Genomic DNA, 25381 nt, shown 5'->3' on the forward strand with positions numbered 1-25381 from the left:
CTGATTCAAGGCATATACTGCCTTCTGGGGAACCCTGCCACAGCACTCCAGACTGCCGCCACCTAATTGGCCCTGTAACTGTTTCATCAAAGTCATTCCTTCTTTCTATAAGGCCAGCTGCCTCAGGATGGTGAAGAGCATGGTGTGACCAGCTGATTCCATGATCGTGGGCCCACTGTTGCCCTTAAGCTGAGAAGTTAGTTCCTTGGTCAGAAGCAATACTCTGTGGATAAGACATCCTGTAGTCCACAACTGGCAGCTTTTGCAGAAGCATCCCACGAAGGAAAGGCAAAGCCATAAGAAGAATAAGTATCTACTCCAGTAAGGACAAAGCATTGTCCTTTCTGTGAACAAAGTGATCCAGTGTAGTCAGTCTGCCATCAGGCTGCTGGGTGGGCGCTCGCGTTATGATGCCATATCTGGGGATTCGTGTTGATCTGTGCTATGGGCAGATCTGGCACTCAGGAGCAGCTGCGTCCACGTCAGTCTTGGTGAGCAGAAGTCCAAGTTGCTGAGCCCATTCATAATCGGCATCTCTGGAACTGTGGCTGCTTTGTTCATAGGCCCATTGGGTAATGACAGGAATGGACAGGGAAAGAAGCTGACTATCCATAGAACAGGTCATCCTATCTACTTGATCACTGAAGTTCTCTTAAACTGAGTCACCTTTGGATGAATATTTACATGGGACACAAGTATCTTCACATCCTTTCCCTTCTTGAAGAGAACTGTCCTTATATATTCCCAAATCTTTCTTACCAATTTTCCAGTCATACTCTACTCAGGCCCTGACCATCCAGCCAATCCATTGACTACAGCCAGCGAGTCAGTGAACCATCATACATTTGGCCATTTCTCCTTCCAAATAAACTATATAACTATGTGTACTGCCTAAAGTTCTGCCCACTGTGAAGAATTCACTTAACCTGTGTCTTTCAGGATTCTTCCATAAATGGGTTACGATGCTGCAGTTATCAACTTCTGGGTGGTGTCTTACAATGTGCACAGCCATCAGGAGACCACGCCCTCGTCTTCTCTTCCTCAGTCAGAGGGGCACACCATGAGGCTAAAAGTGAATGCTTGGCAGCAGATAGCATTGCAACAGGAGTAGAAACCACAGGCATCTGGCAACTTCTTCATTGAACTTGCTGCTGTGCATGTCCTATCTTATGAGCTGGCGAGTCAGATAACACCCAGTTCCTGCAGTTCATGATACGTAGCTCAGATCACATGGTAACTCGGTGGCCCATTGTCAATCATTCAGTTTCCATTAAGGACAAATAGCAGGCCAAGAACTAGTGCTCTCTCTCTCTCTCTCTCTCTCTCTCACACACACACACACACACACACACACTTTTACTGGTTCTCATTGGATTTCACATCACACATTCTGATCCCACTTATCTCCTCATCCCCTCACATCAGCCATTTGCCCTTGCAACTTCCCTCACTCCAAACAAAAACAAATATAAAAGAAAAACCAAAACCAAAAGGAAACAAAGAAACCAAACGTAAATGAAAACACACAAAAAACAAAGAGAATAATCCTGGGTTGGAAGTTGCAGTGTAACCCCTTGAGACACAGTTTACCCTTTAGTCTGTTCACCTATATTTGCAAATGTTCGTTACCACTGAGTCGTTCATTGGTCTGGCTCAAGGTCACTGGTTTCTTCTACCCCACCAATAGTGAGTTCTCACGGGGGCTCCTCTTGGACATCCTGTGCTTTGGAACAATCTCTGTACACTGTGAAGTTGTGTTGTTAATAAAGAGCTTCTTGGCTAATAGCTAGGCAGGATGCTCAGGCAGAGAGAATGCTGGGAAGAAGGACAGAGTCGAAAGAGTCATGAGGAGGTACCAGCCAGAAGCATAAGACACAGCATGGGAGGTTGATAGATAAGGTAAATGAGCCTGGGGCAGCCAACAGACTAATAGAAATCAGTCAATATGAGTTATACGAGCTAACTAAAAACAATCATAAGCCATCTGTTGAGCATTTATAATTAATACTAATTTTGTGTGTTGATTTGGGAGCAGGCTGGTGGGACAGAAAACTCCGCCTACAATCCTGTTGGCCTGAGTCATGGAGATCCTGCTGTTTGGATCTGTGGGTTCATCCCCTTCTCATGTTCCAACAGTTCATAGATTCGGGGATGTTGGGGTGAGCCAACTCCTACTACTGGTTCTGGGCCCGGGTAGTAGCTGAGTTGGTCAGCTTGGTAGCTTTCCCTCATCTTCACTCCCAGAGGAGAGCTCTCCAGCATTGCCTCGGCCAGCCCAGCCCATGCAGCCTCAAGGGCCAGCTGGACTCTCAGGCCCTCACTTCTTAGTCCCCCTGATTCACACTGCCAGGGCCGGCTCTACTGTTTTGCCCAGGCAAGTTTCAGGGCCCTCTTTCCCAACTGCTGTAGGCAGCATATGAGGGGTTGCAGGCTCGTCTTTTTGCTCTCACTCCCTCAGGGGTGACTTATCTGCCACCAGGAATAACAGGGTCAGCTCCAGTATGTTACCCAGCTGGATTACAGGGCCCACTCTCCTGTGCGCTGTAGCTAGTATAGGGCTCTCTCACTCATGTCACCCCGGGGGCCACAGGAGGTGTCTTTGAGAGGGAGAACAGTTAGCTGCAGATGATGATAGGTCCTTGCTCCAAAATCCCAATGGGCTCTTCCATGATTCACCAATAGCGGCCTGCCAAAGTACCTCAAGTACCATTGGATATGCTGGATCATGTGGTCCATGCTGTAGAGCAGCCTTAGCAACACCCTGGATCTGTTGAAAAAACATTCTGCTGCTCCAGACACCACACAAAAGTAGCAGATTTCCTACTCACTGGGTATATAGGCCATAGTAACACATCCAAGTGGGGAATGTGCTGTCTCCAGAATCTAAGTAGGCCCACTAAACCTTGTGCTTCTTCCCGAGTGGTGGGTGGATACAAGGGAAATAATTTATCTCTCTTCTCAAAAGGAACATCTCAGCATCCCCCCCAACAAACTCCTAAGAGTTTCATTGAAGCAGAAGTTCCTTGAAGTTTGGTTGCATTCATTTGTCAAATTCTGTTGCACATATGTGTTACCAATGAGTTTGATGTGGTTGTTCCCTCCTGCTCACTTAGTCCAATAAGCATAAAGTCAACGACATAGTCCAGCAATGTGATGTTTTGTGGAAGAGACAGACTAATGAGATATCTTCTAACTAAGTTATGGCACAGGGCTGGAGAGTTAGTGTATACTTGATGAAAAATTGTAAAGGTATAATGCTGGCCTTGACAACTGAAAGCAAATTTCTTCTAGTGGTTCTTATGGACAGGCACTGAGAAGAAGGCACTTGCTAGGTCAATAGCTGCCTACCATGTTCCACATGTGTTAGTTTGCTCAGAAAAGGAAACCCTATCTGGTACAGTAGCTACAATGAAGTCAATTATAATTCTCCATGATCCATCTGTTTTCCGCACTTGCAAGTCAGAATTAAAGGGAGATGTGGTTGGAACCATCTCCCCTGCATCTTTCAAGTCCTTTGTGGTGGCACTCATTTCTGCAGATCCTCCAAAGGGTGTCATACTGTTTTTAATTCACCATTTTATTTGCCAGAAGCAACTTAAAGGCTTCCATTTACCCTTTCCAAACATAGTAGCTCTCACTGAACATGTCAGTTAACCAATGTGAGAATTTTTCCAACTTCTAAGAATATCTATCCCAATTATCCTTTCTGTAACTGGGGAAATAACTACAGGAGAGTTCAGGGACCTGTTGGACTTTCTGTGATCCAGACATCAGCCAAAACTCCATTAACCACATAGTCTCTATTAGCTCCTGCTTTAACAGGAGGGTCACAATGACTCTTGGGATCTCCCAGAATCAGCATCAGTCCAGAACCCATATATAATTGATCCCAGATTGTAGGAATGCTTCCATTTGTGCAGTATATGGCTATCTGGTGAGTGGTCAAGTTCTCTGGGGAAGGACTGGAGAACTGACAACAGTAAAACTTTTAGGTATTTTATGAAATGCCCTCCTCAGAGAAACCCAGCAGTCCCTTTTAAGTAGTTTTGGGTTTGCAGTCTGGTTCATGTATGGAATATATCACTGGCCTAGATTGCCTTTTGCTACAATCCAGTGTAGCATTTCTTTTATTTGTTGGAGAAATTTTCTGTGTATAGGGGCCAAACAAAAATTCAGCAGGCTTCTCTATTTTTTTCTCTGATATCACCATGATTGCTTAGCCAGTACCATAGGTCCATAAGAATCACGCTACCATAAAATTCACTTTGCTTTTCCTGACCATTAAGTTTAGGCCATTATAAACAGTTATGTCTGTGCTGACCATTATGATAAATACTATCAACTTTCCTGTTGTGACTGATTCAGGGACCAAATAAACTCAGTGCATTTAATTCATCCAATAGAGCCACAGCATCTCCCAGCCTAATGTCTGCCAGGAGAACAAGGGGGACCATAAAACTCTTCAAATGTGCTGATGCCCCCTCACTATGTGTTATCTTATAGGATTAGTGAAGGGTGTTATTATTCATCTTCCTATAGTTGAAGATTAGGTTTTACACAACGTACCCTCTCTAGCATCCCAAGTTCCCTGAGCCTTAAAATGCCTTCTTTAACCCTAAGCCAAGGGATGTCCGGCATCTTCAACTCCCTTTCAGGAGGCTATCTTTTGATAAATGCTTCAGTCCATCATTCAAGTAAACTTTCTTTAAATACATATATATATATATATTTAGTATACAGTTTGTCTGCATGTATGCCCTCAGGTCAGAAGAGGGCACCAGATGGTTGTGAATCACCATGTGGTTGCTGGGTATTGAACCCTGGACCTCTGGAAGAGCCATCAGTGTTCTCTAACCTCTGAGGAATGTCTCCAGGCCTCAAGTAAACTTTTGACACCTTTTTTTTAACTGTATGAATTCCCATATTAAATCTGGAAGCTCCACTAGGATGGATATCAATAAACTCAGATCTATCTAGCTTTATGTTCCTTCCAACATTAAAACCCAATCCCACAATACTCCCTTATGTCTGCTAGAATTAGGTAGCAAAACCATTGATGCCTTTAGTAGTGTAGCACACCTCCTCATGGACTTCACTTTCTACCACCACTCTAAGAGCCTGCTTTACTGTAAGTTTGGTTTTAGGTCTAGAGGCAACTATTGGTGACCCCTGTGGAACATCAATATTGTCTTGCCAGGCATTTCCCTCAGAGAAAGTCACGTCTGGATTAGCAGACAATGACGAATTCGTGCACTCATCAAATGTGGAAAAGGAATGTTTCAAGGAGTGTGACTGAAGACGCTACTTCCTCAGGTGAGATAAACCCTCGAGAACCTGAAGATTCAAGTTCTCAGCTGTAATACAGTCCTCGACCATCCCCACCCCAAGTTATAGGATCACATTCCTTACTCTTAATTCAACTGTTCACACTCTCTGAGGCTGGGACTTGAAATTTTGCTGTAGCACAGCCTACATTACAAGGAGGGCTTCAGTTTGATTTTCCACAGCTCATGGTCTTTGGCTGCTGCAGAGAAGATTCTCTTCCAGGGCACATTTAGAAACATTTAGACCATCTATTTGCACCTGGAGCCAGTCAACTTTATAACTAACTTCTTTGTAGTCCCTCTCTGAAATGCTAGAAGTTGGTTACTTTTGTCATGGAACTCATTCCTATCCTCTGTCAATTTATCCAGAGATGCTAAAAGCAAACAACCAGGCACATCATTTCCCTTATTTTCTTGCAAACCTTCCAAAGTTTCATATAGAGGGTCCCCGAGTACTCACAGTTGCTGAATCAGGATAATAAAATGCATGTATTGTCACGTCTGCTGCGCGGCCTGTGTCCGAGAACGTGCGGAGAACGTGCGGAGGGTGTCGGGGATTGACAACACAGAGACTCGTTCAATGATATAAAGAAAACTTTAAACAGACTCCAAAAAGGTTCAAGAAAACCTCCTAAGAAAAGCTCCCACAAGAGAAGCTTCTGCTCTCTCCTCTACCCTGGCTGGTTCTGCTCTGACCCCAGAGGTGGATGTGTGTGGGTTTTTGAAGGTGCGGTTAGTCTTTGGACAAGGTCGAGGTCAGGGCGGTTTCCGTGGGAAGGCCTTTCCCAGGAACTTATTGTATCGTTTTTAGTAAACATGTTTTTACTAAACATTGTCTTACAGCTGCCTACTCCCAGGCAGAAGGGGAAGTGGGTCTCTGCTCAAGGTCTGGTGTTCCCACAATTCACCCCTTTTTATTTTCAAATGAGGCACTCCTGGCTTAGGTCAAGTAGGGTCACCCTCCCTTTCCCGTCTTTGGGGGACCTTGAACCCCTGTCTTAGGTGGGAGGGGTCTTCCCCACAGGTTGCCCGTCGTCAGAGACACCCCAGTCTTAAATCATCTGTAACCAACCTTCATGGCTATCGGGATTGCCATGGGCTAAGCTAAGCAATACTTGGTTACGGATCTCTTGCCTCTGGAACAAGGCACGTTTGAGCTCGGCATAAAGCCAGAATGCCTACTGCCACTGCCACCATTTCCAGGACCCCCATTGACATAGCGCCTCTCCATCACCATACCCATCACCAGATCTGGGCCATAACATTCTACCAGCCTTCATCTGTTACAAGGGTAACCTGCACGTGATTTACATTCTGTTACAAGGGTAACCCGCATGTGATTTACATTTACAATTTGATAAAGTTTACAATCGTTTCAAGATCTGCTCAGGAAAGCATTTAGAAAGTGCACTTGCACAAATACATTAGGTACAATCATTGATGTTACACATGTAGCATTACGAAAAATATGAACAATAGTTGTCGAATTAGGACAAGTTGCATTTCTCCAGAAAAATACACTGGCCTAGTCGTGATTCCAGAAACAGGAACCATCAAGTCTGATATTTCAAGTGACCATGTCCTGTTCAAATCTTGAAAAGAGGCTTTTGCCACTCATAGTCCATACCAATGTCCAAATGCTTTAAATGGGTCCTTTTTTCTCTGTTGGCTTCATGATGAAAAGTCATGGATCTGGAAGGTTGATGCAGCAGGTCTGTTGAGAAACTGGAAATCTCGAACCGACTGTTTTCTTTCTTTCTTGGGCTCTAGATTCGATGACATCAAGGGTCAGGAACACTGATTTAGGAGATCTCACTCAAACTGGCTTAGGTAGGCTCCCATGGTCTCAGGTCCAGTTTTTCTCTGCTCCATGCATCTCACTAAATGGTCTGACAGCTGCCGAAGCTTTATTCTTTTCCTGCAAGAAAACACAAACATGCCCTCGACCCCAAATTAGGGTCTTCTCCACTATCTAGTGCATGGATGTCTCCATTTGACCTGAGCAATGGTTGCTCAAGTTCCATCATGCCAGAATCTGTCTGAAGCTCACTGGCATTCACATTATAAAATTTTTAAATGAGGAGTGTATTATTTGATGAGTCATGTGGGGACTGAGGGCATTATTCCCCCTTTTTTATTTTTAAAGAAAAAAATTTTTGAACTGTTGAAGCTGGACCATAACAGTAGAAGAATTTGTCTACCCTCCTTGGTTAACTATCTAGGTAAATTGGGATTACTACTTAGATTATTTGTAGATGCCCATTAAAAAGGACATATCCATTAAATATTTTTTTAAAAACTTCTGAAAATCACTCAAAGATTGTAAACTATACTGTATCCAAATAACTTTTGAAAATTATTTGAAGTCTGTGAGCAGTCTTTCCCAATCTAACCTGTAGAGCTCTCACTAGCTGACAAGGCCTCATTTGCATCTTAAATTTTTCTGTTAAAACATTAACAGACTGGCTGGATGTTCCTTTTGTCTATATTTAAAGCAATCTAGGTAGCTTCTTAACTATTTTTGAAGGGATTTAAGTATCCTTTTAATCATATAAGTAGTTCACACTCACCCATTCACAATCACATTTCATACATACCGGTGTGGCCACACCATACTTTCAGAACATACATGCATCTTTCAGTCATCCTTTTTCCCTAGGTCATGATTAGTCTGTTGCAATGAAGCTTCCTTAATTGAAATCTATGTAAAAGAACAACTCCAGCCAATCCTTGAACTAAAAGGGTTTAAAGTCCTGTATGTTCTTTATCATTCCCCCATTTGAGCTACAGTCATGGGGTACAGCTGTACCTACTCCTTGTAACTCTGTAGATGCAAGGTGGAGAGGCCAGGCTTTTGGCCAAAAGTTTTTAGAGATGACTCACAAAATAGAACTTAAATGTAAACAAAAATTTTCATTCCATATACCTTTGTCTTTTTCTTTTTCTTTTACTTAATACCAGTACCTCCTTTATTAACCGTTACCAATTTTTAATTTACCCACTTTTAATCCATCCTCCAACTGAGGGTGATCTCTCAGGTTCCCCTTTCTTTCCTGACCTTGGTGTCAGGCGAAGGCCTGGAGATTTAATCCAATCCACCCCCTCAACTAAGGGCGATCTCTCAGGGTCCCCTTACTTTCCTGACCTTGGTGTCAGGCGAAGGCCTGGAGATTTAATCCGGTACCCCTAGCTTGGTACCCCTTTTTAACACATCTGCATAGCCTTACTGGCCAGCCTTTTAGATCTCTCAGTTCCCCTTTACTTTCCTGACCTCAGTGGATCAGGCGAAAGACTGGAGATTTTTTATTTTATTTCTTATTTTACCATTTTTTCATTTCTTTTTTTCTTTTTCTTTTTTCTTTTTTTTTTTTTGTTTGAGACTGGGTTTCTCTCTATCCTTTTGGAGGCTGTCCTGGAACTTGCTCTATAGACCAGGATGGCCTCATTCCTTCCTATCTCTGCCTCCGGAGTGTTGGGATTAAAGGCGTGTGCCACCAACACCCGGCTCTCTGAATATCATAGCAAACATCCTCCCAATCTGGGACATTTAAGCCTTCTCCAATAATGAACCATGGGCTCCCTCGTTTAATCCATTTTAAAAAGCCTGCCATGGTTGTAGTCCCCTGTTCTCCAAGCAACTTTTTTACGTGATACTGTAATTTAAACTTCCAGGGACTATTTCCCATTGTTTCTTTTCCTATTTTTCTCCATCTGTCCCTGGCTGGCAAAAGGGATGACCCCGTCCACTTACCTCGCTTTCACGATCTCAGTGGGACCTCCATTTGTCACGTCTGCTGCGCGGCCTGTGTCCGAGAACGTGCGGAGGGTGTCGGGGATTGATAACACAGAGACTCGTTCAATGATATAAAGAAAACTTTAAACAGACTCCAAAAAGGTTCAAGAAAACCTCTTAAGAAAAGCTCCCACCAGAGAAGCTTCTGCTCTCTCCTCTACCCTGGCTGGTTCTGCTCTGACCCCAGAGGTGGATGTGTGTGGGTTTTTGAAGGTGCGGTTAGTCTTTGGACAAGGTCGAGGTCAGGGCGGTTTCCGTGGGAAGGCCTTTCCCAGGAACTTATTGTATCGTTTTTAGTAAACATGTTTTTACTAAACATTGTCTTACAGCTGCCTACTCCCAGGCAGAAGGGGAAGTGGGTCTCTGCTCAAGGTCTGGTGTTCCCACATGTATCTCCATAACTTTGTAATATAATTCATTCCATGGGCTTTCAGTATGACCCAAGTTCTCAGAAGAGTAAGTGACTGGACAGGTTTTAGTACCTGAAGGTGCTGGTAAATTGAAAAGTATATTCCAGATACTTAAAGGATTCATCCTTATATTTCTGCTGTTCTAGATCCACTTCTGGCACCAAAATTTGTATAGTCAGTGTTCTTTAGAGTAAAAGAATTAGAGAAGGAACCTCTCTCTCTCTCTCTCTCTCTCTCTCTCTATATATATATATATATATATATATATATATATATATATATATATGAATATATGGTATTTATTGGAATAACTTACAGGCTGCTTTCCAGCTAATTACTAGCTGTGAACAGAAAAATAGAAAATCCCAAAATCCAGTTGTTGCTCTATCCACAAGGGTGTATGTATCTTGTGGTCTTCAGTATATGCGGGAATTCCTAACACGTGGGCTTCAGTGCCAGTGAAGGAATAGATATGCTACCAAGGGAATGAGCCCACAAGCAGGCGAGGAACAAAAGCTTCACCCTTCCCTGTCCTTATATAAGCTTCCAGGAGAAGGTACGGTGTATGTTAAAGGTGTAACTTCCAGGGTCAAGACCATTTTCAAAGGGGTGTGCCTTCCCACCTCAGAGGTCCAGATTACAAGTAGATTCACCCCCTTTAAACCAAGAAAAAGTAATCTCTCACAGGTGTGCTCTCTGTTTCTGAACTGTAATTCACTGCAGATGTAGTCAAGTTGACAGCCCAGAGTAGCCGTCATACCTAGTGATGCCAGAAACTACATCGCTGTAATCTCACCAACACGCGCTCATACTGCGTCAATCAACATCACCAGTGTGGGTGGATGGATTAGAGCACACAAGGCCTCAACCCTACACAGAGAACTGCAGGAAGCCAGGGAATGTTGGGATCAGGAGACATGGTCCCCACTCAAGAACAGCATATCAATTGCTTGTCTAATATCATAGCCTTGAGAATACACATACAAGTAACATGCTATGGACACAGAAGGTTATATTTAGGAATAAGCATTTTTCAACTGTTTGCTGCTGTCTTTGTTTTTGTTTCCCAGACAGAGTTTCTCTGTGTTGCACTGGCTGTCACAGACTTGGTCTGTACGTGTTGAACTCAGAGATCTGCCTGCTTTTCTCCAAAATGCAGGGATAAAGTTGTACGCCACAACAGCCCCAAAAGAGTATATATACATATGAATATACATATATGTATGTAAGAAGAGTTACTGAAGTAAATTGTTGGGGCCCCTAAAAATGGCTTTCCTTCATCTTGGCTTAAGGTCAGGATTTAAAACTGTCCTTACTCTTCCAAGGTTAAAGTCATAAGACCTGAAGGTCTAAGGTGTGGCTACCATAGGATGTTTGGTCTTAGTCATGGATGTCTTACCTAAATAACAACAGACTTGGTCTGAGGTGTCATCTCTCTTAATGAGCAGGCCAGATAAAGATTTAGTCTAAGGAATGGCTACTAATTAAGGAAGAATTAGGAAGGAAGTCTGTTTCTTCCTTGTATCATGATAAAGAAGTATTTTGCCTTTTCCTCCTTTTTGGCCTGCATATATTAGAATGTTGAAGAATAAACTTGGGGCGTTCAGGATTTACTGGATTGCCCTCCCTACTCTATTCTGTGTCTCTGTCTTTTCGTTAGTATCTTTGCCTGCCATTCTCAATCCACACTCCCCCTCTCAGGTAGGAACCGGGCCAGTCAGTTGGATCCAAATGAAGCCCCACAAACATGGGCTACTACAGATGGTGCCCCACAAAGACAGGTTACTACACAATGGTACTGACCTGCATTGACCTCACACTAGACCACAGTCAGTCTAGGAAAGGGAAAGAGAAAGGCTAAGGCTCATAGGGGCCCACCCTTAACCTCTCAAATGTTGTCTATGGATGGATTGTAGGAGGAGAATCACTGCCTTTAGCTGCAATCCTCTGCTGAGCCCAGCAGGACCCAACAGAGAGCTCCAAACCCACAGTCTCACAGATGGCTATGGTCAATCTCAGTGGGTCTCAAAGCTAAACAAATGCACATGAACACAATAAACTTTGTTGGAATTGTGGACTAGGACAGGAAAGAGGTAGGAAGTGATAATAGACAGTATTTGAGACAGACATATACACTCAAATGCACATACACACATACTATATATATACATATGCATATATTATAAACATATATTTATGGAGATTTATATAAATGACTTACAGCCTCCTGTCCAGCTAATGCAACAATGGCTCGCTGTGAACAGAACATCCTCCAGTCTACTAGCTGGTCAGTCCACAAGGCTGGATGTCTCAGCTGGTCTTCAATTTACGATGAAATCTCAAAGTAGATTCCAATACCAGTGAAGGGATGGAAGTGATAAAAACACTGGGGCAAACAGACAAGGAGCAAAGGGTTCATTCTACCACATCCTTATATGGGCTTCTAGCAGAAGGTGTGGCCCAGGTTAAGGCTGTGTCTTCCAGCCTCATGATCCTTTTCAAAGGTGTGTGTCCTTCCACCTCAACATATGGGTTAGAGGCAAGGAAGACTCCTGCAAGATAGGCTGCTCCAGCCCGCTGTAATTTACAAGAACCCCCATACCCAAACTCACCCATCCCCTCCCCTAGACCTCAGTGGCTCCCCAAGACAGAGAGCAACTGCACAGAGTGAACCAAGGGGTAAGCAACCAGCCTCCCAGCTGGACAGCCCAGTCTCCTGGGGCCCTAGGATAAAGCCCAGGCCCCTCCCTCACCTACCTCATGCTTACTAGCTGATCAGCAGGCAAGCCTCCTGCAGACAGGCTGCTCCACCCCCCAATCAAACCCAGTAATCTAAAAGTTCCACTCTGAGCCCAAACCTACCCATCACCTGAGACCTCAGGGGCTCCCCGAGACACAGACAATGATTACACAGACTGGACCAAGAATGGCTTCCTGAGACACAATGATCAGACCAAAAGGCAAAGACATTGCCTACATTGATTAGAGAAAGAGATGGGTAGACACTAATACAATAATATATTCTACAACCTAAAGTGAAACACGGCATCACTAGAACCTATTGTTCCTACAACGGGAAGACTGAACATCCCAACACAGAAGAAGCAGAAGAAAATGACCGTAAAGTAACTTTATGAAGATCATAGCAACCCTCAAAGAGGAAATGAAAAATTTCCCTGAAGAAATTGAGGTAAAGATGGAAAATGGGAAGAAAGCAATAAATCTCTTAAAGAAAGCCAAGAAAAAGCCAGGCGTTGGTGGTGCACGCCTTTAATCCCAGCACTCGGGAGGCAGAGGCAGGCGGATCTCTGTGAGTTTGAGGCCAGCCTGGTCTACAGAGCGAGTTCCAGGACAACCTCCAAAGCCACAGAGAAACCCTGTCTCGAAAAACAAAAAAAAAAAAAAAAAAACAAACAAAAAAAAAAGAAAGCCAAGAAAAAGCAATCAAACAGGTGAAGGAAACAGTTCAAGACTTAAAAATTGAAATACAGGCAATAAAGAAAACACAAACACAAACGGAGAGAATGTTGGAAAATGAAAATCTGGGCAAGTGAACAGGAACTACAGATGCAAGCATAAACAACACAATATAAGAGATGGAAGAGAGAATCAGGCATTGAAGATTCTATAGAGGAAATAGATTTATCAGTCAAAGAAAACATAAAAGTCATAACACAACACATCCAGGAAATCTGGGACACCATGAAAAGACCAAACCTAAGAATAACAGGGACAGAAGAAGAATACTAACTCAAAGGCACAGAAAATATATTCAGCAAAATTACAGATTAAAACTTTGCCAACCTAAAGGAGTATATGCCTATGAAGATAAAAGAAGCCTAAAGAACATCAAATTGATTGGACCCCCTAGAAAATCCCCTTGTCACATAATCAAAACATAAAATATACAGAATAAGGAAAAAAGCTGCACAGGAAAAAAGACAAGTAATATATAAAGGCAGACCCATCAGAATAATACCTGACTTCTCAATGGAGACCCTGAAAGCAAGAAGGTCCTGGATAGATGTTATGCAGACACTAAGAGACCATGGATGTCAACCCAAACTACTACACCCAGCAATAATTTCGATCACTATAGATGGAGAAAACAAGATATTACATGACAAAACTAGACTAAAACTATACTTATTCACAGATCCAGCTCTACAGAAAGAAGTAGAAGGAAAACTCCAAGCCAAGTAAGTTAGTTACACCCATAAAAGCACAGGCAATAGATAATCCCACCAGCAAACCCTAAAAAGGGAAACACACACACACACACACACACACACACACACACACACACACACACACACACCAAACAGGAATTAACAATCACTGGTCATTAATATCCCTTAATATCAATGGACCCAACTTGCTTGTAAAAAGACACAGGCTAACAGAATGGATATGAAAACAGGATCCATCTGTCTGCTGCATAGAAGAAACACACCTCAACCTCAAAGACAGACATTCCTCTGAGTAAAGTGTTTGGACAATACTTTCCAATCAAATGGGGCTAAGAAGCAGGCTGGTGTAGCTATCCTAATATCTAACAAATTAGACTTCAAACTAAAGGTAATCAAAAGAGACTAAGGACATTTCATATTCATCACAGGAAAAAAAATCCATCAAGACGAAGTCTCAATCCTGAACGCTTATGAACCCAAATACAAGGGCACCCACATTTGTAAGCAATGGTTCAAACAGCGTGCAAAGAGCTGGGTTTTTATAATGTCGCAGGAGCCCAGTGACAGTCGAGGGGTGAAACACACAAGTGTCGTGGGCATTGAAGCTGAAGTTGTGGTTCCACTGTTCGATCAGGGCGTGCTGGGACCTGTTGAGGAGGTGGGAGCTCCCAGAGACGAGGTAGTCCTCCTATGCAGAGTCCCTAAGCAAAAAACAAAAAACCAAAAACCGTGTCTTCAGGTCTCCCTTGCAGAATGGCTTCTGCTTCCTATGGGTCTATCACACCTCCAGTAACAGGGATGCCCTGTGATCTGAAGCAGATCCGTCACAAGGCACGGTGTGTAGTAGATCTGCATATGAACGTTCCAAGCTCCCTGTCTGCTAATGTGGGTGTCCAGGACACTTAACTGGTGCTGCTTCTGTCTCCATGACTGCAGGAACGGGGTGGTTGAGTCCTCTTGTGAGTTACAGTTCAACTGTGGAACTGCAACACCATCACCACTCATTTCCATCATCCCAGGAGCTAACTTTGGTCCCAGTTTGTACAATGGATTGGCCTGTGCTGGAGATGCGAATGTGTGTATTTGTGGAGTCCCCTTTAATACTAAGCCATCTTCTCTCTTATCTTCTGGAGACACCAGTGAGGAATCAAATGTGTCAAAAATGTTAAATGTGGGCTCACAGGGGCCGTATTCTGATTAATCCAATGCCCTCTTTGTGTTAAATCTGAGGCAGTAGGAAAAGGGCAATTCTCCAGAATTAATTCAGAAAGATGGTTTTTCTTTTGTTGGAAAAGACTTTGACTGCTTGCTGTAAGTTCTCATGGGGAAACCCAAACCCACAGTAGCCTGGAGCCTCAGAGAGCTGCTCCAGACTGCCAGGCCAAAAACACTGTCCATATCTTTGATGGAGATGACACCAGAGAGCCTATGTCACCTCTAAACCCTGCTTCAAGGTCGACCAAAGGTTTTCTCAGTTTTCAATGAACTCTGGGTCTTTGTGGAACTGGAATGTTTCTTCTTCCATCCCCATGGGGCATGTGGAGAGTCTCTTTGCACAAGCCTTGTTCCCGGGGTGGCACAGGAGTCACTGTCCTTCTTGGGGCTTATTTCGACCATTGGAAGGATCTCCGTGGCAGTTTTGGTTTTGTCTTGAAAAGGTCTTTGAAGGGCTGAGTCCCAGCTGCAAGGCAACGTTTTCCCTTAAGGGACTGCTCTGCGGCTGGGGAGTGGACTCTCCTAGATTGATGCTTTTCTCTTTGTCAGACAGACACCTGCTGGAGTTCACGTCCACACACTCTCTGAGGCTCCCTCCCTCATGGCTAAATAGAACCTGGCACCTGTGTGTCATGTCGTTTCTCACTTTCCCCATTTTCCCCATTAATTAGAAGAACGAGAGCCTACTTTGTGCAAGCTCCCGTCACGGAGTGAAGGAGCTAAATGCCGTGGCTCATCTTCCATTCTCGACGACCCAACCCAGCCCAGTGTCCATGACGCCTATGCTGAAGCTCCAAGGTATTTGCAAGAAGAGGACTGTGTCGGGCATGGGGACCCGAGAAAAGGAGATGCTGCCACTTAGGCAGGGGACATGAAACAGCTGGGCCTCATCCAGGGCACCTGTGGCCAGGCAGGATGGGCCAGAGCAGCTCTGTCAGTTACAGGATGAGTCCAACCTTTAGGGAGTCTCATCCTGGGCTCCTACCAAGCCAGGACACTTCCTCAAAGCTGAACTGGGGGGGGAACTACAGCTTGGTTAGATGCCCCCACCAGTCCCCACCCCTTCCCAGATGCCTCACCCTCCTCCTAACCCTCCACCGGAATGGAAAATACCTTGAGTGGGGAGCAGGCAGGACCAACCACGATTTTTTTTTAATGTGTACAATTTGGAACCAGGTAAAGGATCTGTTAAATTGAATGCATTTCAGGGACAGAACTTGCAATAAACAGAAAGACAGGAACTATAAAAGTATGTTTTATATGGTTGGTTCGAAGCATGAATCTTGTGATGCACAGCAAACTCAGAGACAAAACTCAAGGCACTTTTTTTGTTATTACATTTTGTCCTCATTATGAGTGTTTCTTTTTAGAGACAGGGTTCATGTAATCCTAGCTCGCTTGGAACTCACTATGTATATCAGGAAAGCCTCAAACTCAGAGATCCCCTTTCCCCTGTCTCCTTAGTGCAGGATTGAAAACTTGCACCAGCATGCCTGGCACTGTTATGACTTTTTGAATGTTGAACAAGAGAAATGTTTTTATGACATCTTTTCCCAGGGGCTGGAGATATGACTTAGTGGTTAAGAGCACTGGCCCCTCCTTCAGAGGACTGGGGTTCAATCTCCACCCCCTCCACACACACACACAGAGAGAGAGAGAGAGAGAGAGAGAGAGAGAGAGAGAGAGAGAGAGAGAGAGAGAGAGAGAGAGAGAGAGAGCAGCTCACAATTGTCAGGAGCTCCAGCTTCACTAGATCTGATGACCCTGTGACCTCCACCTGCACCAGGTCTACGTGTGGTGCACAGTAAAACAAGCAGGCAAAGAACACATACACATGAAAAGAAATAAGAAGTTCTTACCAAAGGACACGAATTTTATTCTGGCATAAACCCTGTGATAGTTTCTAAAAGTTAAACTTCATTAAAGTCTTTCACAACTTTATCTTTACATTTCTATTATATATACTGTTGTGATTTGCAAGCAGAGAACATATATGTTATACCACATTGTTTACAATGGTATTTTTCCCTCTGGTATGAGTTTTCTGATGTCTTCTAAGCCTTGTAATATGAATATAGGACATGTCAGTCTTTGCGTTTGGATGTTTTCTCTCCAGTATGAATTTTCTGATGTGTCCTAAGATGTTCACACCTAGTGAAAGATTTGTCACATTCCTCACAACTGTAAGGTCTCTGTCCAGTATGAACTCTCTGATGTCTTCTAAGATAATCACACCTAGTAAAAGACTTATCACATTCCTTACAAGTGTAAGGTCTCTCTCCAGTATGAACTCTCTGATGTCTTCTAAGATGTGAGCAACTAAGAAAGGATTTGTCACATTCCTTACAAGTGTAAGGTCTCTCTCCAGTATGAATTCTCTGATGCCTTCTCAGTTTTGCCTTATGAGTAAAGGTTATGTCACAGACTTGGCATTTGTGAAGTTTCCCTCCAGTATGAATTTTCTGATGTGTTCTAAGATATGAGCGGCTAGTAAAGAATTTGTCACATTTCTTACATCTGTAAAGTTTCTCTCCAGTGTGAACACTCTGATGTCTTCTAAGGTATAATTTCCAGGTAAAGGATTTGTTACATATCTCACATTTGTAAGGTTTCTCCCCAGTATGAAGCTTCTGATGTCTTCTAAGACTTGAGTTGCATATAAAGGATTTGTCACATACCTCACATCTGTAAGGCTTTTCACCAGTATGGATCCTGTAATGCCTTTTAAGAAGTGATAATTTAAGAAAAGATTTACCACATTCTTGGCATTTATGAAACTTCTCTAGAGAATGAGTTTTCCTGTGCCTACTCAATGATGAATAGCGGGGAAAGGATCTGTCACACTCATTGCACTTGTAAAGCTTTTCTACAATATGGAGCCTGTAATGGCCTTTAAAGTGTGAAAGCCGAAGGAAGACCTTGCCACATTCTTGACATCTATAGTGTCTCCCAGCAGTATGCATTTTCTGATGTTTCTTGACAGTGGACAAATAGGCAAAGGATTTGTCACATTCCTTACATTTGTATGGTTTCTCTCTGGTATGCCTTTTCTGATGGCTATTAATACCTGACAACTGACGAAATGACTTTCCACACTCTTTGCACTTGTAAGGTTTCTCCCCAGTATGAAGTCTTTGATGTATTTTAAGACTTGAACGCTGGGTAAAAGATTTTTCACAAACATTGCATTTGAAAGGTTTAATTCCAGTATGTATTCTCTCATGTTCTCTGAGGTATGCAGCAGTCTTGAAGTATTTCCCGCATGTCAGACAATGGTGTCGCTTGTCTCCAATATCGATTGGTTGTTGTAAAAGACTGTATGCAGAGCTCAAAGAATCATCATGTTCTCCCTGCCTGTGCTCTTTCTCTGCAGTGTAGACTCTCTGATCTTGAGTAATACAAGAACACAAATTTAAAGATTTCTCACAATCTTTAGATTGACAAGGTTCTTCTCCAGTGTGCATGCTTTCATGTCTGTCTGGGTTTGATGAGTCAACAGAGACATCCCTGTGACTACTGCATGTGTAGTCATTAGAGTTTTCTGTAGATTCACTTGTTCTATGAAGTGCACATGTGGAGGGGTCATGAAGCACTTTTTCAAGTGCATCACACTGACAAGACTCCTTTTCAGTCTTCACATGGTGATGGGCAGGATCACATATGTAATACTTCTCTGAAAATGAGTACAGTTCAAATTAATAGGGCTTGTTCCAGGAATAAACAGGTGATAAATGACTGTGTCCCTAAATTGTCATTTAACATAAGTGTACATGGATCTACTTAGATTAGAAATCACAGTAATGGAAATTTTTCTTTTCTTTCTTTTTTTTTTTTTTTTTTTTGTTTTGGAGGCTGTCCTGGAACTCACTCTGTAGACCAGGCTGACCTCGAACTCACAGAAATCCGCCTGACTCTGCCTCCCAAGTGCTGGGATTAAAGGTATGTGCCACCAATGCCCAGCTGGACATTTTTTATTCACTGTAATTGTATGGATTCTCACAAACACGGCATGACAGCCTTCAAAGGTCAGTGAGTTATAACAGATACCTCATCTTTCTCAAAAATCCCTAACTGGAGAGAGGTCTGTGAGCATCATCAGAGGGAAGCCAAGCCTCAGGCCCAGGAGCAGTATCAGAGGGAGACCCACATCACCAGCCCAGAACCAGGGAGTGATTGTTGGGAGATAACAGGAGCAGCTTTCAAGAGTAGCTTCCAGAAGCTATTGCATAAAGTTCCTCTGGAAAAGACTACCTGGGTCCCAACCAGCATCCACTGCCATTTCTTGGTTTGAGATACCCTGCTGCTACATTGGCCACTGGAATCTCAGCCATACCTACACCTCAAGGAAAAGTCACTGGAGGTGTGGCCCTGCCTCCAACAGCAGGAGCATCCACTGAAGCTGTAACCCCACCTGCACCTCAAGGAGTAAACACCTGAGCCTTGGGCCTACCTCCACCAGGAGCAGCAATCACCGAAGGCTCAGCTCTGCTTGCATCCGAAGGAGTGGTCAGCAGAGCCATAGCCCCCAACTATACCAGTTGGAGAAAGAAAGACCCCCTGAAGCACAAGCTCCGCCTATACTGATTGCAGGAAGAGATGCATAGACAACAAAGAAAGCACTCAATGATACAAAGAACGATATGGCACCATTGGAAACTAGCAGTGCTACAACAGCAAAACCTGAACATCCCAATGCAGATGAAGCAGAAGAAAACGACCTTACAAATAACTTTATAAGGATTATTGAGACCCTTTAAGGGGGAAATGATAAACTCCCTTAAGGAAACAAAGGAAAAGACAAACCAAAAAAAAAAATGGAAGAAATCTCTTAAAGAAAGCCAAGAAAAAGCAATCAAACAGGTAGAGGAAATAATTCAAGATATGAAATCTGAAATAGAGGCAATACAGAAAAGACAATCTGGGTAAATGATCAGCAACCACAAACCCAAGCATAAACAACAGAATACAAGAGATGGAAGAAAGAATTTCAGGCACTGATGATATGGTAGAAGAAACAGATTCAACAGTCAAAGAAAATTTTAAATCAAAGAAATCCTTAACACAAAACATGCAGGAAATCTGGGACACCATGAAAAGACCGAAACTAAGAATAATAGGGACAGAAGAAGAAGTCCAACTCAAAGGCACAGAGAACATATTCAACAAAATCATAGAAAGCTTTCCCAACCAAAAGGAGAACATTCCTAAGGAAGTACAGGAAGCTTACAGAACACCACATAGACTGCACCACACAAAAAAAGGCCCCTCGGCACATAATATTCAAAATAATAAACATAAAATACTGCCAAACCAAATCCAAGAACATATCAGAAAAATTACCCACCACGATGAAGTAAGATTCATCCCAGAGATTCAGGGATGGTTCAATATACGAAAATCTGTATATTCTAATTCACCATATAAAAAAACTGAAAGAAAAAAAACCACTTGATCATCTCATTGGATGATGAAATAGACCTTGACAAAATTCAACACCCCTTCATAATAAATGTCTTGGAGAGAACAGGGATACAAGGGACATCCCTAAACATAATAAAGGGAACACACAGTAAGCCAACAGTCAACCTCAAACTAAATGGAGAAACTCAAAGCAATCACACTGAAATCAGGAATAAAATGAGGCTGTCATATCTATTCAATATAGTACTCCAAGTTCTATGTACAGCAATAAGACGAAAAAGGAGATCAAGTGGATACGAATTGGAAAATCAGTCAAACTCTTGCTATTTGCTGACAGGATTGTTTACATAAGTGACCCCAAAAATTCTACCCTGGAACTGCTACAACTGATAAACACCTTCAGTAATGTAGCGGGATACAAAATTACCTCAAAAAGTCAGTAACCCTCCTATATACAGATGATGCATGAGCTGAGAAAACAAATCAGAGAAACATCTCCTTTTACAAGAGCCACAAAAGGAGATCAAATATTTTGGAGGTAACTTTAACCAAACAACTGAAATACCTGTATGACAAGAAATTTAAGTATTTAAAGAAAGAAATTAAAGAATATATCAAAAAATGGAAAGATATCCCATGCTCTTGGATATGTAGGATCAACATCATAAAAATGTCAATCCTACCAAAGTAATTTACAGATTCAATGCAATCTCCATCGAAATCCCAGCACAATTCTTTTTTTTTTTTTTTTTTTTTTTTTTTGGTTTTTCGAGACAGGGTTTCTCTGTGGCTTTGGAGGCTGTCCTGGAACTCGCTCTGTAGACCAGGCTGGCCTCGAACTCACAGAGATCCACTGCCTCTGCCTCCCGAGTGCTGGGATTAAAGGCGTGCACCACCAACGCCCGGTCCAGCACAATTCTTCGCAGACCTAGAAAGAACAATGCTCAACTTCATACAGAAAAACAAAAAACCCAGGATAGACAATACAACCCTATACAAAAAAAACATCATCTGGGGGCATCACTGTCCTTGACTTCAAGCTCTATTATAGAGCTACAGTAATGAAAGCAGATTGGTATTGGCATAGAAACAGACAGGTGGACCAACACCCTGATGTCAACTCACACATCTATGAACACCTAATTTTTGACAAAGACTCTAAAAAGATAGAGTGGAAAAAAGACATCACATTCAGTAAGTGGAACTAGCTGTTGACATATAGAAGAATGCAAATGGTCCAAACCTATAACCATGTAGAAAACTCAAGTCCAGATACATTTTATACCAGAATTAAGTCACTATAATTCAGGTGTAATAAGACAAAATGCCTTTTAACAGTTACTACAATAGATAGGATGCATCCTGGGACTAGGACACTACATTAAGTTATATGATCAGGAATCCTTTCAAGTGGAATTGAACCTTGCAAAAACATTCTCAGCTCTTGCTTTCTCCATCACTTGAAGTCTTCACTGTTGTCCTGCTCATTCACTAGTCCACCCTAGGTGTGGTTCTCTCTCCTCTCCACATTCCAGGGAAATCTCATTCTTTTCAGAGAGGTGACCATGCCTGCCTTGATACAATAATCAACATGTCCTTTGAGACAGACAATGACCCATGACAGAATTTAAGAATACAGAAGTCTGACACAGTAATGCACTCAGGACATAAAAACACAAGGCAGCAGAATCAAGGTAAGATTTGTCAACTGATATTTCTTATGGAAATCCTTAAGTATATTTAGTAGCTTCGGTTTGTATACACTGAATTTTTCTCACAATTAAAACCATGCGAATTGCAATAATAGACATGGCGCTTTAAGGTATAAAATATTACAAACTACTGAGTTCATGGATAAATCTTGACACCCAAATGAAGGGTAGATGGCACCTCTGAAATGGAAAAAGGAAAGAGAAAACGAAATAGCATGAAAAAGTTCTTTCCTGCTACTGTAGGAAAGCCTTGTGTCCTGTTCTTTTTTTTTTTTTTTTTCAGGACAGTTCAACAGATTTTTAGATCCAATGAAGTTAGAACAACAACAACAACAAAAAAGATGGGTTATGAATTCTACAAGCAAAATGTTCTCACCCACAAAGACCAGGTTGTTGTAATTCTCCAACATCACATCAATGCACAAAGTCCTCTGAGCAGAGTCTAGGCATTGCCATTCCTCCTGGGAGATGTCCACAGTCACATCCCTGAATGTCAACAGTCCCTGAAACAAAAGAGCATGGTCTGACCACTTGCTATCTGGAAGTGCTTTCCTGGATATAAGGAGAAGGAATGTATACAAATGAAGATGGTTACTCAAAAGGATGATGTCCAATGCAGTCATATTCTATCACAAATGTTCTAACTCTGTGAAAATAGGATGATACAACAGTCTTACAAGCATTATACATGAAACAAGTACACTTATGTCTGGGCACTGTTGTCTATCTCTTATGGATGCTGTGTTTATGTTACACAGGATCTCAGCAGACATGTATCAGAAGGAAAATTCATTATTGAGAAAATGTCATTTACATTCTGTACCTGTAGATCATGCTAAAACACTGACCTATATCAATCCAGGATGTACTTGGGTCTTACATGTCTCTATTGTATCAGGCTTAGTTGGGATGTTTAAACTCTAGGTCCAATCCCCCACCATTAAATAACAAAGGGGTAGATATGGAAGACAGACTATATGATGGATTGTATAGACAAAGAGTTTTGGTGTTTTGGATTTTAACAGCACTACATACTTTCACGTTTACTTTTAAGAGACTGTTTGGGCCACTAAGAAGAGATAGAAAAATCTGCAATATTTGATATAATCCAAAATTTCCCTAAGAATATACATAAACTAACAGAGAAATGAAAAGTTCAGAAGTTTTAAACAATATTTCACTTCACTCCCAAAGAGCATAAAAAATTAGGAAAGTATAAAAACACATAAAAATGTTTAGGGTATAAATAACTAAGAAAATCTTTAGCAAAATCATTCAGGATTCCATAAAGGCCACCATGGAAATGCAAATTAAAACTACTTGGAAACATATGGCCTCACCCCAGACAGAATGGCTGTCATTTATTAACCCAACAAGAAATTTTTGAGTGGATAGGGCAAGAAATGAACCCCAAACCACTGTTGATGGAGGGGAGGGTACAAATTAATAAAGCCATTGTGAGAATCAACTTGGAGATCATTGAGAAAATTGAAGAGAGAACTAACATGTGACCCAGTCCTTTTATTCCTGGCCATATACCCACAGAACAAAACACCCCACTACAGAGATATTTACACCCCATGTTTACTGTTATTTTATCACCAAAGGAAGCGTATTGGAATCAAACTAATTACCAACAGATGACTGGATAATGAAAATTGTGTAAAATGAAATACAATTCAGCTGGAGAGAAAAATAAAAAATTGAAGGGGAAATGGATGGATGCAATGTGTGTAACATTAACTGCGGTCATACACTTTTAAAAAGAAGACACCACATTTTTTGCTCATATGCAGAATCTACCCAATCATATAGAAACAATGTAAATGTGGACACAGTATAACATGTAGAAGAGAACGGGAAGGTTAAATCATCAGGGACTGAATGCAGGTAACGAATACCAGTTATGGAAAAGGATATAAAGCTAAGTACTTTTCTAGTCCTAATTCTGTCAAAGGCTTTTGAGGTTTGGAGTGGTGGGTACATAAATTAAAATATATTCGATTGTGAAATATGAAATTCCATGTGAGGCTGCAGAGCTTCCGAGTCCTGTGATGTCTCTAACTGTATAAAAGTAGATTGAGTTGTATAATCGTTGGGTCTGCCTAATTGCAGTGTGGGATTTTCTTGTTTGCTTGAAGAATTGTTAATAATAAAATTGTAAAGATTATCAGAAGCAGAAAACTAAGGGTTTCAATATATCAAAGTATAACATTTTTAGATAAGGAGTAAAAAGGGCCACTGACCTGGGACATGTTTACTGGAGAATCATCCATTTCTTACTGTTTCTTTTCTTTAAATTTCTCTTTCAGGAACAATAAATACATGGCTTGCTTCCCTATCGAATAAAGTGGTCAAAAAGGAAGAGTTAAAATTAATACTGAAAGCTGTTGGAGAACAATGTCAAACCACATGAAAACACCCAAGAAAAAGAATATGACCAGGTGTCTGGTCAGTGATCCCAAATACAGGAGAGCATGGAAAGGCACTTGAAACTTGAATAGAAAATCACCATCAAGCACCCCGTTGCACAAAGAAAACTGTTCTCTTGAAATTGACCAATCAACAGTTTATTTAATTAAATACATTAGAGACAAAACATACACAGAGGAATCATCCATGAGAACATGGGCAATAATAAATGCCATGAGAAGAATAAATACAGGGAAACTGGAAAGTAATTATCTATGAGCAATACAGCAAACCACTATTTTCCAAAAAAAAGGAAGAATACTATCAATAATTCAACCAGTAACAACAACAACAACAAAAAAACCAAAACTATTGAAAATAAAAATGCCGTGAACAACAACAACAAAAATACTAACCACACTGAAAATCAAAAGAGTGTCCTCAATTAAATTAACAAACCTTCAGGTTAAATAAATTCAGCCCATGGCCCAGCTGTTCCACTCCTCGTCATAAGCTCAAAGGACTCGACAGATACCCCATAGATACCTCCTTTCTCACCCCTGTCCATCCCTGCTCTACTCACAATAGCTACAAAATGGAAACCACCTAACGTCCTTCAACTGGCAAATGGACAGTGAAAGCGTGGCGCATATATACTATGGAATAGTATTTATCTGTAAAGAAAATTGACATCATGTGCTTCATAGGTAAATAAATGGATGCAGAAATAAAACATACTGAGTAAGGTAACCTAGACGCAGAAAGACAGACAAGGCATGATCTCTCTCATAGGAAGTTCTAGCTCCAAATCTTCAGATGTGAGTACACAACCTGGAGAGACTGCAGTCACCAGAAAAGTAACAAGACAGCGCTGTGGGGTGTGAGGGATTGACAGAGATGGGAG

The 25381-nt window shown here is 41.9% G+C and overlaps 1 protein-coding gene and 2 pseudogenes across 1 annotated transcript; all 3 read right to left on the reverse strand.

The window, feature by feature from the left end:
• LOC121135295 overlaps nucleotides 1–3877 on the reverse strand; it is a 40881-nt pseudogene extending 37004 nt beyond the window's left edge.
• A 10294-nt stretch (nucleotides 3878–14171) lies between these two features.
• On the reverse strand, nucleotides 14172–15676 carry LOC101828701 (annotated as a pseudogene).
• A 1108-nt stretch (nucleotides 15677–16784) lies between these two features.
• LOC110339392 (zinc finger protein 54-like) lies at nucleotides 16785–24356 on the reverse strand. The gene is made up of 3 exons (XM_040733910.1): nucleotides 24312–24356; nucleotides 22442–22568; nucleotides 16785–18605 (listed from the first exon to the last, which is right to left on the reverse strand). The coding sequence occupies exons 1-3, from the start codon at nucleotides 24339–24341 to the stop codon at nucleotides 17017–17019; spliced, it is 1746 nt and encodes a 581-aa protein (XP_040589844.1). The 5' UTR covers nucleotides 24342–24356; the 3' UTR covers nucleotides 16785–17016.
• Nucleotides 24357–25381: the final 1025 nt, after the last annotated feature.

Source organism: Mesocricetus auratus, unplaced genomic scaffold (genome assembly GCF_017639785.1).
Source record: "Mesocricetus auratus isolate SY011 unplaced genomic scaffold, BCM_Maur_2.0 Super-Scaffold_100037, whole genome shotgun sequence".
In the NCBI taxonomy this organism is placed as follows: Eukaryota; Metazoa; Chordata; class Mammalia; order Rodentia; family Cricetidae; genus Mesocricetus; species Mesocricetus auratus.

What these genes read in the sequence shown, in the direction of transcription:
- LOC110339392 (XM_040733910.1), bottom strand. Translation starts at nt 24,341, where the DNA reads ATGGATGATTCTCCAGTAAACATGTCCCAG. An exon ending in CTCCAGTAAACATGTCCCAG is followed by an intron (nt 22,569 to 24,311) that starts GTCAGTGGCCCT and finishes CTTTTGTTTCAG; the next exon opens with GGACTGTTGACATTCAGGGA. An exon ending in CAACAACCTGGTCTTTGTGG is followed by an intron (nt 18,606 to 22,441) that starts GTGAGAACATTT and finishes ACTCATTTTCAG; the next exon opens with AGAAGTATTACATATGTGAT.